This window comes from Oncorhynchus kisutch, unplaced genomic scaffold (assembly GCF_002021735.2).
Source record: "Oncorhynchus kisutch isolate 150728-3 unplaced genomic scaffold, Okis_V2 scaffold524, whole genome shotgun sequence".
Lineage (NCBI taxonomy): Eukaryota > Metazoa > Chordata > Actinopteri > Salmoniformes > Salmonidae > Oncorhynchus > Oncorhynchus kisutch.
The window spans coordinates 418,566-436,060 of record NW_022262469.1 but is presented as its reverse complement, the minus strand read 5'-3'; the positions used below and the strand labels follow the sequence as shown (position 1 = coordinate 436,060).

At 35.3% G+C, this 17,495-nt stretch overlaps 1 protein-coding gene across 1 annotated transcript in view; it reads right to left on the bottom strand.

Moving 5' to 3' along the window:
- The window catches only part of LOC109883737 (transcription factor AP-2 delta (activating enhancer binding protein 2 delta)), a 52,785-nt gene that overhangs the window by 11,729 nt on the left and 23,561 nt on the right, over window positions 1-17,495 (bottom strand). Inside the window, exons 6-7 of the mRNA XM_031815725.1 lie at window positions 12,373-12,514; window positions 10,667-10,780 (exon numbers count right to left, since the gene is read on the bottom strand). Of these exons, the coding sequence (XP_031671585.1) occupies window positions 10,667-10,780; window positions 12,373-12,514 (256 nt within the window). The remainder of the gene's footprint in view (window positions 1-10,666; window positions 10,781-12,372; window positions 12,515-17,495) is intronic.

The following is a 17,495-nucleotide window of genomic DNA, read 5'->3' as shown; positions in this document are numbered from 1 at the left end:
ACACTATATATATAGATATTATCAACTGTATATAGACACTATATATATAGATATTATCAACTGTATATAGACACTATATTTATAGATATTATCAACTGTATATAGACACTATATATATAGATATTATCAACTGTATATAGACACTATATATATAGATATTATCAACTGTATATAGACACTATATATATAGATATTATCAACTGTATATAGACACTATATATATAGATATTATCAACTGTATATAGACACTATATATATAGATATTATCAACTGTATATAGACACTATATATATAGATATTATCAACTGTATATAGACACTATATATATAGATATTATCAACTGTATATAGACACTATAGATATAGATATTATCAACTGTATATAGACACTATATATATAGATATTATCAACTGTATATAGACACTATATATATAGATATTATCAACTGTATATAGACACTATATATATAGATATTATCAACTGTATATAGACACTATATATATAGATATTATCAACTGTATATAGACACTATATATATAGATATTATCAACTGTATATAGACACTATATATATAGATATTATCAACTGTATATAGACACTATATATATAGATATTATCAACTGTATATAGACACTATATATATAGATATTATCAACTGTATATAGACACTATATATATAGATATTATCAACTGTATATAGACACTATATATATAGATATTATCAACTGTATATAGACACTATATATATAGATATTATCAACTGTATATAGACACTATATATATAGATATTATCAACTGTATATAGACACTATATATATAGATATTATCAACTGTATATAGACACTATATATATAGATATTATCAACTGTATATAGACACTATATATATAGATATTATCAACTGTATATAGACACTATATATATAGATATTATCAACTGTATATAGACACTATATATATAGATATTATCAACTGTATATAGACACTATATATATAGATATTATCAACTGTATATAGACACTATATATATAGATATTATCAACTGTATATAGACACTATATATATAGATATTATCAACTGTATATAGACACTATATATATAGATATTATCAACTGTATATAGACACTATATATATAGATATTATCAACTGTATATAGACACTATATATATAGATATTATCAACTGTATATAGACACTATATATATAGATATTATCAACTGTATATAGACACTATATATATAGATATTATCAACTGTATATAGACACTATATATATAGATATTATCAACTGTATATAGACACTATATATATAGATATTATCAACTGTATATAGACACTATATATATAGATATTATCAACTGTATATAGACACTATATATATAGATATTATCAACTGTATATAGACACTATATATATAGATATTATCAACTGTATATAGGACACTATATATATAGATATTATCAACTGTATATAGACACTATATATATAGATATTATCAACTGTATATAGACACTATATATATAGATATTATCAACTGTATATAGACACTATATATATAGATATTATCAACTGTATATAGACACTATATATATAGATATTATCAACTGTATATAGACACTATATATATAGATATTATCAACTGTATATAGACCTATATATAGATATTATCAACTGTATATAGACACTATATATATAGATATTATCAACTGTATATAGACACTATATATATAGATATTATCAACTGTATATAGACACTATATATAGATATTATCAACTGTATATAGACACTATATATATAGATATTATCAACTGTATATAGACACTATATATATAGATATTATCAACTGTATATAGACACTATATATATAGATATTATCAACTGTATATAGACACTATATATATAGATATTATCAACTGTATATAGACACTATATATATAGATATTATCAACTGTATATAGACACTATATATATAGATATTATCAACTGTATATAGACACTATATATATAGATATTATCAACTGTATATAGACACTATATATATAGATATTATCAACTGTATATAGACACTATATATATAGATATTATCAACTGTATATAGACACTATATATATAGATATTATCAACTGTATATAGACACTATATATAGATATTATCAACTGTATATAGACACTATATATATAGATATTATCAACTGTATATAGACACTATATATATAGATATTATCAACTGTATATAGACACTATATATATAGATATTATCAACTGTATATAGACACTATATATATAGATATTATCAACTGTATATAGACACTATATATATAGATATTATCAACTGTATATAGACACTATATATATAGATATTATCAACTGTATATAGACACTATATATATAGATATTATCAACTGTATATAGACACTATATATATAGATATTATCAACTGTATATAGACACTATATTATAGATATTATCAACTGTATATAGACACTATATATATAGATATTATCAACTGTATATAGACACTATATATATAGATATTATCAACTGTATATAGACACTATATATATAGATATTATCAACTGTATATAGACACTATATATATAGATATTATCAACTGTATATAGACACTATATATATAGATATTATCAACTGTATATAGACACTATATATATAGATATTATCAACTGTATATAGACACTATATATATAGATATTATCAACTGTATATAGACACTATATATATAGATATTATCAACTGTATATAGACACTATATATATAGATATTATCAACTGTATATAGACACTATATATAGATATTATCAACTGTATATAGACACTATATATATAGATATTATCAACTGTATATAGACACTATATATATAGATATTATCAACTGTATATAGACACTATATATATAGATATTATCAACTGTATATAGACACTATAGATATAGATATTATCAACTGTATATAGACACTATAGATATAGATATTATCAACTGTATATAGACACTATAGATATAGATATTATCAACTGTATATAGACACTATAGATATAGATATTATCAACTGTATATAGACACTATAGATATAGATATTATCAACTGTATATAGACACTATAGATATAGATATTATCAACTGTATATAGACACTATATATATAGATATTATCAACTGTATATAGACACTATATATATAGATATTATCAACTGTATATAGACACTATATATATAGATATTATCAACTGTATATAGACACTATATATATAGATATTATCAACTGTATATAGACACTATATATATAGATATTATCAACTGTATATAGACACTATATATATAGATATTATCAACTGTATATAGACACTATATATATAGATATTATCAACTGTATATAGACACTATATATATAGATATTATCAACTGTATATAGACACTATATATATAGATATTATCAACTGTATATAGACACTATATATATAGATATTATCAACTGTATATAGACACTATATATATAGATATTATCAACTGTATATAGACACTATATATATAGATATTATCAACTGTATATAGACACTATATATATAGATATTATCAACTGTATATAGACACTATATATATAGATATTATCAACTGTATATAGACACTATATATATAGATATTATCAACTGTATATAGACACTATATATATAGATATTATCAACTGTATATAGACACTATATATATAGATATTATCAACTGTATATAGACACTATATATATAGATATTATCAACTGTATATAGACACTATATATATAGATATTATCAACTGTATATAGACACTATATATATAGATATTATCAACTGTATATAGACACTATATATATAGATATTATCAACTGTATATAGACACTATATATATAGATATTATCAACTGTATATAGACACTATATATATAGATATTATCAACTGTATATAGACACTATATATATAGATATTATCAACTGTATATAGACACTATATATATAGATATTATCAACTGTATATAGACACTATATATATAGATATTATCAACTGTATATAGACACTATATATATAGATATTATCAACTGTATATAGACACTATATATATAGATATTATCAACTGTATATAGACACTATATTTATTTAACCTTTATTTTACTAGGCAAGTCAGTTAAGAACAAATTCTTATTTTCAATGACAGCCTAGGAACAGTGGGTTACCTGCCTGTTCAGGGGCAGAACGACAGATTTGTACCTTGTCAGCTCGGGGATTTGAACTTGCAACCTTTCGGTTACTAGGCCAACGCTCTAACCACTAGGCTACCCTGCCGCCCCGATGTACAAAAAGACACTATGTTGACACTAAAAATAGATTATTTAGCTACTATATATATATACACTATATACACATTATATATACACTATATACACATTATATATACACTATATACACATTATATATACACTATATGTACATTATATAGACACTATATAGACACTATATAAATACTATATGTACATTATATAGCCACGATATAGACACTATATAAATAAATACTATATGACCATTATCTGACACTTTATATACACTATGTTTACAGTATATGTACATTATATAGACACTATATAAATACTACATGTACTTTATATAGACACTATATATACACTATGTTTACACTATATATACATTATATAGCCACTATATAGCGAATATATATATATATATATACACTATATATGCACTTAATATACTACAAACACAAAATAACCATACTCCACATATACACTATATAGATACTATATAAACTACTATATAAACTATATAGACAATATATACTCTACATATACACTATATATGCAACATATACTCTATATGTACCGTATAGACACAATATAAACACTATATTTGTCACGACTTCCGCCGAAGTTGGCTCCCCTGCCTGTTCGGGTGGTGCTCGGCGGTCGTCGTCACCGTCCTACTAGCCGCCACCGATCCCTTTTTCGTTTGTCTGTTTGTTTAGTCTTATTAGTTTCACCTGTGTTTCTGTTGTTTGGTTTAATTAGCTTCCCTATATTTAGTAGGTAGGCCTGCCCTTGTTTTGTGCGGGATTGTCTTTATGTTACGCGTGTGCATTTTAGGTAGTGGTGGATTTTCTTTTCTTTAACTGAGCACCCTGTGGTTTTTGGGTTGTTTCGTTGTGTGTCCCGCGCCCTGTATTTGTTGGGCTTATTATTTTGTTGTGCCTGAGTAAAGCACTTAACCTCAGAACTCTCTCTGCATCTGATTCCTGCACCCACCTAGTCCCTTTCCTGCACCCACCTGACAATATTCACTGTATGCACAATATGTAGACACTATTCATACCATATATACACACTATATAGACATTATATAGAAGTTATATAGACACAATATGTATATATATTATTTAGACACAATATTGGCACAGTTCAAAAGTTTTGGGTCACTTAGAAATGTCCTTGTTTTCCATGAAAACTAACATGAATTGTGTTGCAAAATGAATAGAAAACATAGTCAAGAGGTTGACAAGGTTATAAATAATGATTTTTAATTGAAATAATAATTCTGTCCTTTAAACTTTGCTTTCTTCAAAGAATCCTCCATTTTCAGCAATTACAGCCTTGCAGACCTTTGGCATTCTAGTTGTCAATTTGTTGAGGTAATCTGAAGAGATTTCACCCCATGCTTCCTGAAGCACCTCCCACAACTTAGATTGGCTTGATGGGCACTTCTTACATACCATACGGTGAAGCTGCTCCCACGACAGCTCAATAGGGTTGAGATCCGGTGATTGTGCTGGCCACTCCATTATAGACAGAATACCAGCTGACTGCTTCTTCAATAAATAGTTATTGCATAGTTTGGAGCTGTGCTTTGGGTCATGTCCTATTGTAGGAGGAAATTGGCTCCAATTAAGTGCCATCCACAGGGTATGGCATGGTGTTGCAAAATGGAATGATAGCCTTCCTTCTTCAAGATCCCTTTTATCCTGTACAAATCTTCCACTTTACCACCACCAAAGCACCCTCAGACCATCACATTGCCTCCACCATGATTGACAGATGGCGTCAAGCACTCCTCCAGCATCTATTCATTTTTTTTGCATCTCACGAATGTTCTTCTTTGTGATCTGAACACCTCAAACATAATACTTTTTTCCACTCTTTCTCTGTTCTTTTGCCCATCTTAATCTTTTCTTTTTATTGGCCAGTCTGAGATATGGCTTTTTTTCTGCAACTCTGCCTAGAAGGCCAGCATTCTGGAGTAGCATCTTCACTGTTGTCGTTGAAACTGGTGTTTTGTGGGTACTATTTAATGAAGCTGCCAGTTGAGAACTTGTGAGGCTTTCAAACTAGACACTCTAATGTACTTGTCCTCTTGCTCAGATTTGCACAGTGGCCTCCCATTCCTCTTTCTATTCTGGTTAGAGACCGTTTGCGCTGTTCTGTGAAGGGAGTTGTATATGGCGTTGTACAAGATCTTCAGTTTCTTGGCAATTTCTCGCATGGAATAGCTTTAATTTCTCAGAGCAAGAATAGACTGATGAGTTTCAGAAGAAAGTATTTTGTTTCTGGCCATTAATCGAACCCACAAATGCTGATGCTCCAGATACCCAACTAGTCTAAAGAAGGCCAGTTTTATTGCTTCTTTATTCAGGACAACAGTTTTCAGCTGTGCTAACATAATTGTAAAAGGGTTTTCTAATGATCAATTATCCTTTTAAAATGATAAACTTGGATTATGTCACGTTCTGACCTTTATTTCCTTTGTTTTGTATTTATTTAGTATGGTCAGGGCGTGAGTTAGGTGGGCAGTCTATGTTTGTTTTTCTATGATTTGGGTATTTCTATGTTTCGGCCTAGTATGGTTCTCAATCAGAGGCAGGTGTCATTAGTTGTCTCTGATTGAGAATCATACTTAGGTAGCCTGGGTTGCACTGTTTGTTTGTGGGTGATTGTCTATGTTGTAGCTTCACGGTCGTCATTTGTTTATTGTTTTGTATACAGTGTCAGTACTTGCTTTATTAAAGATTTACCATGGACACTTACGACGCCGCATTTTGGTCCGATCCTTCTCGCCTCTCCTCTTCAGATGAAGAGGAGGACGCCCGTGACAGATTAGCTAACATAATATGCCATTGGAACACAGGAGTGATGGTTGCTGATAATGGGTCTCTGTACGCCTATGTAGATATTCCATTAAAAACAGCCGTTTCCAGCTACAATAGTGATTTACAACATTAACAATGTCAACACTGTATTTCTGATCAATTTGATGTTTTTTCTTTTTTTTCTTTTCAAAATCAAGGACATTTCTAAGTGACGCCAAACTTTTGAAGGGTAGTGTGTATATATATATATATATATACTGTGTCTCTAAAGTATATAGTATATAGCGTCTATATATATATACTATAGAGACACAATATAGACATTATAAAGACACCATAAATATACTACATAGACACTATATACACTCTATATACTCTATATATACACTATATTAACACTATATACACTCTATACACACTATATACTCTATATATACACTATATTACCAACTATATACACTCTATACACACTATATACACTATATACACTATTAACACTATATACACTCTATATATACACTATATGGACACAATATAGATGCTATAAATAAACTATATAGACACCATATGCACACTATATAGACATTATAAATATACTATATAGACACTATATAGACACTATATATACACTATGTTTGCACTATGTTTACGCTATATACAGTTGAAGTCAGACGTTTACATACACCTTAGCCAAATACATTTAAACTCAGTTTTTCACAATTCCTGACATTTAATCCTAGTAAAAATCCCCTGTTTTAGGTCAGTTAGGATTACCAGTTTACTTCAAGAATGTGAAATATCAGAAAAATAGTAGAGAGAATTATTTCTTTGAGCTTTTATTTCTTTCATCGCATTCCAAGTGGGTCAGAAGTTTACATACACTGAATTAGTATTTGGTAGCATTGCCTTTAAATCGTTTAAGTTGGGTCAAATATTTTGGGTAGCCTTCCACAAGCTTCCCACAATAAGTTAGGTGAATTTTGGCCCATTCCTCCTGACAGAGCTGGTGTAACTGAGTCATGTTTGTAGGCTCGCACACGCTTTTTCAGTTCTGCCCACAAATGTTCTATAGGATTGAGGTCAGGGCTTTGTGATGGCCACTCCAATACCTTGACTTTGTTGTCCTTAAGCCATTTTGCACAACTTTGGAAGTATGCTTGGGATCATTGTCCATTTGGAAGAACCATTTGCGACCAAGATTTAACTTCCTGACTGATGTCTTGAGATGTTGCTTCAGTATATACACATAATTTTCCTTCCTCATGACACCATCTATTTTGTGAAGTGCACCACTCCCTCCTGCAGCAAAGCACCCCCATGACTACAGACACTGGGGACACCCCGAATCAGCTCTGAGAGGCTACACCAAACATTAACACGCAGCCGGGCCGGTGCATAGCAAGGAACAGCCGGTTACCTGCCACTGACAGCTGACCCAGACATCACCCGCCCCCTTGCACTTCTCTCTCGCTCTTCGCATTCAACCTAAGACAAACAACACTGTTGTGCAGGTGTCCGCGGTGGAGCCGGAAAATGTTTGTTCCCATGGACTGTTGGCGTGCAGCTCTTAAAACTCATTTGAATCTGCTGGGGTGTCGCGTGCTATTAAATGTATAATCTGCACATATTCGTTGTTGTCACGATCCGATGGAACTTGATGCAGCTAAAGAAAGGATTATTATGACCTGAATAAGGATTCTATGAGACTATCAAAACATCCAAGAGGATCCTAATAGGACCTTTCAGGACTATGATCAGTTTCCCCCACTGCACCCCTCTACTAGCTAGAACCAGGAAATGGCTGCTCCTTGTTGGACTCCAGGTGAATGTAAATGTCTGCTCCTTGTTGGACTCCAGGTGAGTGTAAATGGATGCTCCTTGTTGGACTCCAGGTGAGTGTAAATGGCTGCTCCTTGTTGGACTCCAGGTGAGTGTAAATGGCTGCTCCTTGTTGGACTCCAGGTGAGTGTAAATGGATGCTCCTTGTTGGACTCCAGGTGAGTGTAAATGGCTGCTCCTTGTTGGACTTCAGGTGAGTGTAAATGGCTGCTCCTTGTTGGACTCCAGGTGAGTGTAAATGGCTGCTCCTTGTTGGACTCCAGGTGAGTGTAAATGGATGCTCCTTGTTGAACTCCAGGTGAGTGTAAATGGATGCTCCTTGTTGAACTCCAGGTGAGTGTAAATGGATGCTCCTTGTTGGACTCCAGGTGAGTGTAAATGGCTGCTCCTTGTTGGACTCCAGGTGAGTGTAAATAGCTGCTCCTTGTTGGACTCCAGGTGAGTGTAAATGTCTGCTCCTTGTTGGACTCCAGGTGAGTGTAAATGGATGCTCCTTGTTGGACTCCAGGTGAGTGTAAATAGCTGCTCCTTGTTGGGCTCCAGGTGAGTGTAAATAGCTGCTCCTTGTTGGGCTCCAGGTGAGTGTAAATGGCTGCTCCTTGTTGGACTCCAGGTGAATGTAAATGTCTGCTCCTTGTTGGACTCCAGGTGAGTGTAAATGGCTGCTCCTTGTTGGACTCCAGGTGAGTGTAAATGGATGCTCCTTGTTGGACTCCAGGTGAGTGTAAATGGCTGCTCCTTGTTGGACTCCAGGTGAGTGTAAATGTCTGCTCCTTGTTGGACTCCAGGTGAGTGTAAATGGCTGCTCCTTGTTGGACTCCAGGTGAGTGTAAATGGATGCTCCTTGTTGGATTCCAGGTGACTTCGGTGTTCCATCCATGGCAGTGGATGCCCCTCCAGCTGCCTCTCTCTGTCCTAGTCAATCAACTGCCTGGACCACTGTGGCCCCCCTCCGCTGGGCCTTGCTGTCTGGATCAGAACTCTGTCCATTTGGTTGTTGTGTCCTGCACAGAGCCTGAACCACCACTCCCTGGATCAGAGCTCTGTCCTTTTGGCTGTTGTGTCCTGCACACAGCCTGAACCACCACTCTCTGGATCAGAGCTCTGTCCTTTTGGCTGTTGTGTCCTGCAAACAGCCTGAACCACCACTCTCTGGATCAGAGCTCTGTCCTTTTGGCTGTTGTGTCCTGCAAACAGCCTGAACCACCACTCTCTGGACCAGAGCTCTGTCCTTTTGGCTGTTGTGTCCTGCACACAGCCGGCGTCTCAGCAGCCCTCTTCTCAGGTGAGTTCTGGCTCTTGCCTCACAATCTGCTTCAAGACACGACAGAGGACGGATCATTCTGGCTATTGTGATAGGGAGTTCAATGGTAGGGCATATGTCTGTACCTGGGGCAAAGACTTTGTGTTTTCTTCGGGCAAAAGTCACCAGGTTTCTTCCCGAGTCTGTGAGTCAGTCACCGGGGCTGATACTGTCATGGTTCATGTGGGGTCAAAGTTCAGGATATCACCAGGTTGCTTCCCGAGGGGTCAAATTACATTGTGAAGGGCAGCTCAGAACAGCTGAAGATTGTGCGTGTGTGCGTGCGTGCGTGTGTGTGTGTGTGTGTGTGTGTGTGTGTGTGTGTGTGTGTGTGTGTGTGTGTGTGTGTGTGTGTGTGTGTGTGTGTGTGTGTGTGTGTGTGTGTGTGTGTGTGCATGTACCTGAAGTGTGTGAGGTGTCTCTGTATATCCAGGTCCAGTATAGGTGTGGGTCTGGAGGAGCCAAGAGGAGAACGGTCCTGACTCAACAGGTCCTGGAACTCTTTACAGATCTGCCTAAATGTCACAGGGAAAAGGTTAGAGGTTAGGGGTCAGAGGTTAAGAGATCAATACGTCAAATCAAATCAAATCAAATTTATTTGTCACATACACATGGTTAGCAGATGTTAATGCGAGTGCTTCTATTTCCGACAATGCAGTAATAACCAACGAGTAATCTAACTAACAATTCCAAAACTACTACCTTATACACACAAGTGTAAAGGGATAAAGAATATGTACATAAAGATATATGAATGAGTGATGGTACAGAGCGGCATAGGCAAGATGCAGTAGATGGTACCGAGTACAGTATATACATATGAGATGAGTATACATGATACATGTATTACATAAAGATGCAGTAGATTATATAGAGTACAGTATATACATATGAGATGAATAATGTAGGATATGTAAACATTATATTAAGTAGCATAGTTTAAAGTGGCTAGTGATACATGTATTACATAAGGATGCAGTAGATGATATAGAGTACAGTATATACGTATACATATGAGATAAATAATGTAGGGTATGTAAACATTATATTAAGTAGCATTGTTTAAAGTGGCTAGTGATATATTTTACATCAATTCCCATCTATTCCCATTATTAAAGTGGCTGGAGTTGAGTCAGTGTGTTGGCAGCAGCCACTCAATGTTAGTGGTGGCTGTTTAACAGTCTGATGGCCTTGAGATAGAAGCTGTTTTTCAGTCTCTCGGTCCCAGCTTTGATGCACCTGTACTGACCTCGCCTTCTGGATGATAGCGGGGTGAACAGGCAGTGGCTCGGGTGGTTGTTGTCCTTGATGATCTTTATGGCCTTCCTGTGACATCGGGTGGTGTAGGTGTCCTGGAGGGCAGGTAGTTTGCCCCCGGTGATGCGTTGTGCAGACCTCACTACCCTCTGGAGAGCCTTACGGTTGTGGGCGGAGCAGTTGCTGTACCAGGTGGTGATACAGCCCGACAGGATGCTCTCGATTGTGCATCTGTAGAAGTTTGTGAGTGCTTTTGGTGACAAGCCACATTTCTTCAGCCTCCTGAGGTTGAAGAGGCGCTGCTGCGCCTTCTTCACAATGCTGTCTGTGTGAGTGGACCAATTCAGTTTCTCTGTGATGTGTACACCGAGGAACTTAAAACCTACTACACTCTCCACTACTGTCCCATCGATGTGGATAGGGGGGTGTTCCCTCTGCTGTTTCCTGAAGTCCACAATCATCTCCTTAGTTTTGTTGACGTTGAGTGTGAGGTTATTTTCCTGACACCACACTCCGAGGGCCCTCACCTCCTCCCTGTAAGCCGTCTCGTCGTTGATGGTAATCAAGCCTACCACTGTTGTGTCGTCCGCAAACTTGATGATTGAGTTGGAGGCGTGCGTGGCCACGCAGTCGTGGGTGAACAGGGAGTACAGGACAGGGCTCAGAATGCACCCTTGTGGGACCCCAGTGTTGAGGATCAGGATCACGTGTGTGTGTGTGTGTGTGTGTGTGTGTGTGTGTGTGTGTGTGTGTGTGTGTGTGTGTGTGTGTGTGTGTGTGTGTGTGTGTGTGTGTGTGTGTGTGTGTGTGTGTGTGTGTGTGTGTGTGTGTGTGTGTGTGTTTGTCTTACTTGGTGGCCAGCACCATCTTCTTGCGCCCGCTGTTCTCCTTGGGTTCATTGTGTTGTCTGGCTAGGTGTTCTCCAGCTGCCTTGGTAGGAAACTCTGTCTCACATGTATAACCAAAGTCTCTAGCCAGGTGGAGCGCCTCACCTACACAAACACAAACACAAACACAAACACAAACACACACATACACGTACACGTACACACACGTACACACACACACACACACACACACACACATACACATACACATACACACACACACACACACACATACACAAACACACACACACACACACACACACAAACATATTTTATTAGGAGAATATTGATATAGGGATGAGTAAAATTAGAAGGTGTAGATTGATAGAGGGATGAGTATAATTAGAAGGTGTAGATTGATATAGGGATGAGTATAACTAGAAGATGTAGATTGATAGAGGAGTGAGTATAATTAGAAGGTGTAGATTGATAGAGGGATGAGTTTAGTTAGGAGGTCCAGATTGATAGAGGGGTGAGTTTTATTAGGTGTAGATTAATAGAGGGATGAGTTTTATTAGGTACAGATTGATAGATGGATGGGTTTTATTAGGTGTAGATTGATAGATGGACGGGTTTTATTAGGAGGTCCAGATTGATAGAGGGATGAGTTTTATTAGGTCCAGATTGATAGAGGGATGAGTTTTATTAGGTGTAGATTGATAGAGGGATGAGTTTTATTAGGTGCAGATTGATAGAGGGATGAGTTTTATTAGGTGCAGATTGATAGATGGATGGGTTTTATTAGGAGGTGTAGATTGATAGAGGCATGAGTTTTATTAGGAGGTGTAGATTGATAGAGGCATGAGTTTTATTAGGAGGTCCAGATTGATAGAGGGATGAGTTTTGTTAGGTGTAGATTGATTGAGGGATGAGTATTATTAGGTGTAGATTGACTGAGGGTGAGTTTTATTAGGTGTAGATTGATATAGGGATGAGTATAACTAGAAGATGTAGATTGATAGAGGAGTGAGTATAATTAGAAGGTGTAGATTGATATAGGGATGAGTATAATTAGAAAGTGTAGATTGATAGAGGGGTGAGTATAATTAGAAGGTGTAGATTGATATGGGGATGAGTATAATTAGAAGGTGTAGATTGATAGAGGGATGAGTTTAGTTAGGAGGTCCAGATTGATAGAGGGGTGAGTTTTATTAGGTGTAGATTAATAGAGGGATGAGTTTTATTAGGTGCAGATTGATAGATGGATGGGTTTTATTAGGAGGTCCAGATTGATAGAGGGATGAGTTTTATTAGGTCCAGATTGATAGAGGGATCAGTTTTATTAGGTGTAGATTGATAGAGGGATGAGTTATATTCGGTGCAGATTGATAGAGGGATCAGTTTTATTAGGTGCAGATTGATAGATGGATGGGTTTTATTATGAGGTGTAGATTGATAGAGGTATGAGTTTTATTAGGTGTAGATTGATTGAGGGATGAGTATTATTAGGTGTAGATTGACTGAGGGTGAGTTTTATTAGGTGTAGATTGATATAGGGATGAGTATAACTAGAAGATGTAGATTGATAGAGGAGTGAGTATAATTAGAAGGTGTAGATTGATATAGGGATGAGTATAATTAGAAAGTGTAGATTGATAGAGGGGTGAGTATAATTAGAAGGTGTAGATTGATATGGGGATGAGTATAATTAGAAGGTGTAGATTGATAGAGGGATGAGTTTAGTTAGGAGGTCCAGATTGATAGAGGGGTGAGTTTTATTAGGTGTAGATTAATAGAGGGATGAGTTTTATTAGGTGCAGATTGATAGATGGATGGGTTTTATTAGGAGGTCCAGATTGATAGAGGGATGAGTTTTATTAGGTCCAGATTGATAGAGGGATCAGTTTTATTAGGTGTAGATTGATAGAGGGATGAGTTATATTCGGTGCAGATTGATAGAGGGATCAGTTTTATTAGGTGCAGATTGATAGATGGATGGGTTTTATTATGAGGTGTAGATTGATAGAGGTATGAGTTTTATTAGGTGTAGATTGATTGAGGGATGAGTATTATTAGGAGTAGATTGATTGAGGGTGAGTTTTATTAGGTGTAGATTGATAGAGGGATGAGTTTTATTAGAATGAGTAGATTGATAGAGGCATGAGTTTTATGAGAAGGTTGAGATTGATAGAGGGATGGGTTTATGAGAAGGTGTGGATTGATAGAGGGATGAGTTTTATGAGAAGGTTGAGATTGATAGAGGGATGGGTTTATGAGAAGGTGTGGATTGATAGAGGGATGAGTTTTATGAGAAGGTTGAGATTGATAGAGGGATGGGTTTATGAGAAGGTGTGGATTGATAGAGGGATGAGTTTTATTAGGAGTTGTAGATTGATAGAGGGATGAGTTTTATTAGGAGGTCTAGATTGATTGAGGGATGAATTGTATTAGGTGCAGATTGATAGAGGGATGATATTTATCAGAATGAGTAGATTGATAGAGTCATGGGCTTTAAAGGTGCAGATTGACAGAGATTATTTTTATTCAGAGGTTTAAATACAATAGAGGGATGAGTTTTAATAGAAGGTGTAAATTGATTTAAGGATGAGATTTATTAGGAGGTGTAGATTGATAAAGGGATGTCTTTTATTAGATGTAGATTGATAGAAGGATGAGATTTATTAGGAGGTTCAGACTGATTTAGTTGTATTAGATGTATATTGATATAGGGATGAGTTGTATTAGGTGTAGATGATAAGGAAATTAGTTTTATTAGGAGGTGTAGAAAGATATTTAAGAGGTTGAGATTGATAGAGGGATGAGTTGTATAAGACAATGTAGATTGATGGAGGGATGACATTTATTAGGAGGTGTAAATTGATAGAGGGGTGAGTTGTATTTGGAGGTGTAGATTGATATAGGAATGAGTTTTATAAGAAGGTGTAGATTGATGGAGGAATGAGTTTGGTTTGAAGGTGTAGATTGATGGATGGATGGGTTTTATTAGGATGTCCAGATTGATAGAGGGATGAATTGTATTAGGTGTAGATTGAGAGAGGGAAGAGTTTTATTAGAAGGTCCAGATTGATAGAGGGATGATTTGTATTAGGAGGTGTAGATTGATAGTGGGATGAGCTGTATTAGGAGTTGTGGATTGATAGAGGGGTGACTTTTATTAGGAGATGTAGATAGAGGGGTGAGTTTCATTAGGTGTAGATTGATGGAGGATGAGTTTTATTAGGAGTTCCAGATTGATAGAGGGATGAGCTTTATTAGGTGTATACTAAAGGTGTAGCTTGAAAGAGGGATGAGTTGTTAAGGTGCAGATTAATAGAGGGATGAGATTTAATGGATTAATAGAGGGATGAGGGATGAGATTTAATGGAAGATGTAGATTGATAGAGGGATGAGTTTTATTAGGTCTAAATTGTTTGAGGGATGAGTTTTATCAGGTGTAGATTGATAGAGGGAAGAGTTTTAATGGAAGATGTAGATTGATAGAGGGATGAGTTTTATTAGGAGGTCTAAATTGATTCAGGGATGAGTTTTATTAGGTGTAGATTGATAGAGGGATGAGTTTTATTAGGTGCAGATTGTTAGTGGGATGAGCTGTATTAAGAGGTGTGGATTGAGAGGGGGCTGAGTTGTATTAGTAGGTGTAGATTGATAGAGGGATGAGTTTGGTTTGAAGGTGTAGATTGGTAGAGGGATGAGTTTTATTAGAACATGTAGATTGATAGAGGGATGAGTTGTATTAGGTGTAGATTGATAGAGGGATGAGTTTTAATAAAACATGTAGATTGATAGTGGGATGAGCTGAATTAAGAGGTGTAGATTGATAGAGGGATGAGTTGTATTAGGTGTAGATTGATAGAGGGATGAGTTTTATCAGAATGAGTAGATTGATAAAGTGATGGTTTTTAAAGGTGCATATTGATAGAAGGATTTTTATACAGAGGTGTACATTGATAGAGGGAAGAGTTTTAATAGAAGATGGTGATTGATAGGTGTGATAGGAGGTGTAGATTGATAGTGGGATTAGCTGTATTAAGAGTTGTGGATTAATTGATTGGTGAGTTGTATTAGGAGATGTAGATAGTGGGATGAGTTATATTTGATGGTGTAGATTGATAGAGTGATGGGTTTTATTATGTGTAGATTGGTGGAGGGATTTGATTTAAAAAAAGTTGTAGAGTGATAAGAAGATTACTTTTATTAGGAGGTATAGATTGAAAAGGGATCACTTGTATTAGGAGGTGTAAATTGATAGTGGGAATAGCTGTATTACGAGGTGTAGATTGATATAGGGTTGAGTTTTATTGGGTGTGTACTGATAGAGGGATGAGTTTTATAAGAAGGTGAAGATTGATAAGGAGATTTGATTTATTAGGTGTAGATTGAAAAGGGATGAGTTATATAAGAAGGCGTCGATTGATAGAGGGATGAGTTTTATTAGAATATCCAGATTGATTGAGGGATGAATTGTATTAGGTGGAGATTGATAGTGTGAAGAATTTTAATCGAAGATGTAGACTGATAGAGGGATGAGTTGTATTTGTTGGAGATTGATAGAGGGATGAGTTTTATTAGAAGGTGTAGACTGATATAGGGATGCATATTTATTAGGAGGTGCAGATTGATGGAGGGGTGAGTTTGGTTTGAAGGTGTAGATTGATAGATGGATGAGTTTTATTAGGAGATCCAGATTGATAGAGGGCTGAGTTGTATTAGGTGTAGATTGATAGAGGGGTGAGTTTTATTGGGATATGTAGATAGAGGGATAAGTTATATTCGGTGTATTTTGATAGAGGGATGAGTTTCATTAGGTGTGTATTGATGGAGGGATGAGTTTTATTAGATGTTGTAGGATTGACAGAGGAGGAGTTTTATTATGTGTAGATTAATAGAGGGATGAGTTTTTAAGAAGGTGTAGATTGATGGAGGGATGCGTTTTATTAGGAGTTCCAGATTGATCGAGGGATCAGTTATATTAGGTGTAGATTGATAGAGGGATGAGTTGTATTATGGGGTGTATATTGATAGAAGGATGAGTTTTATAAGAAGGTGTAGATTGATGGAGGAATGAGATTTATTAGGAGGTTCAGATTGATAGAGCGATGAGTTGTATTAGGTGTAGATTGATAGA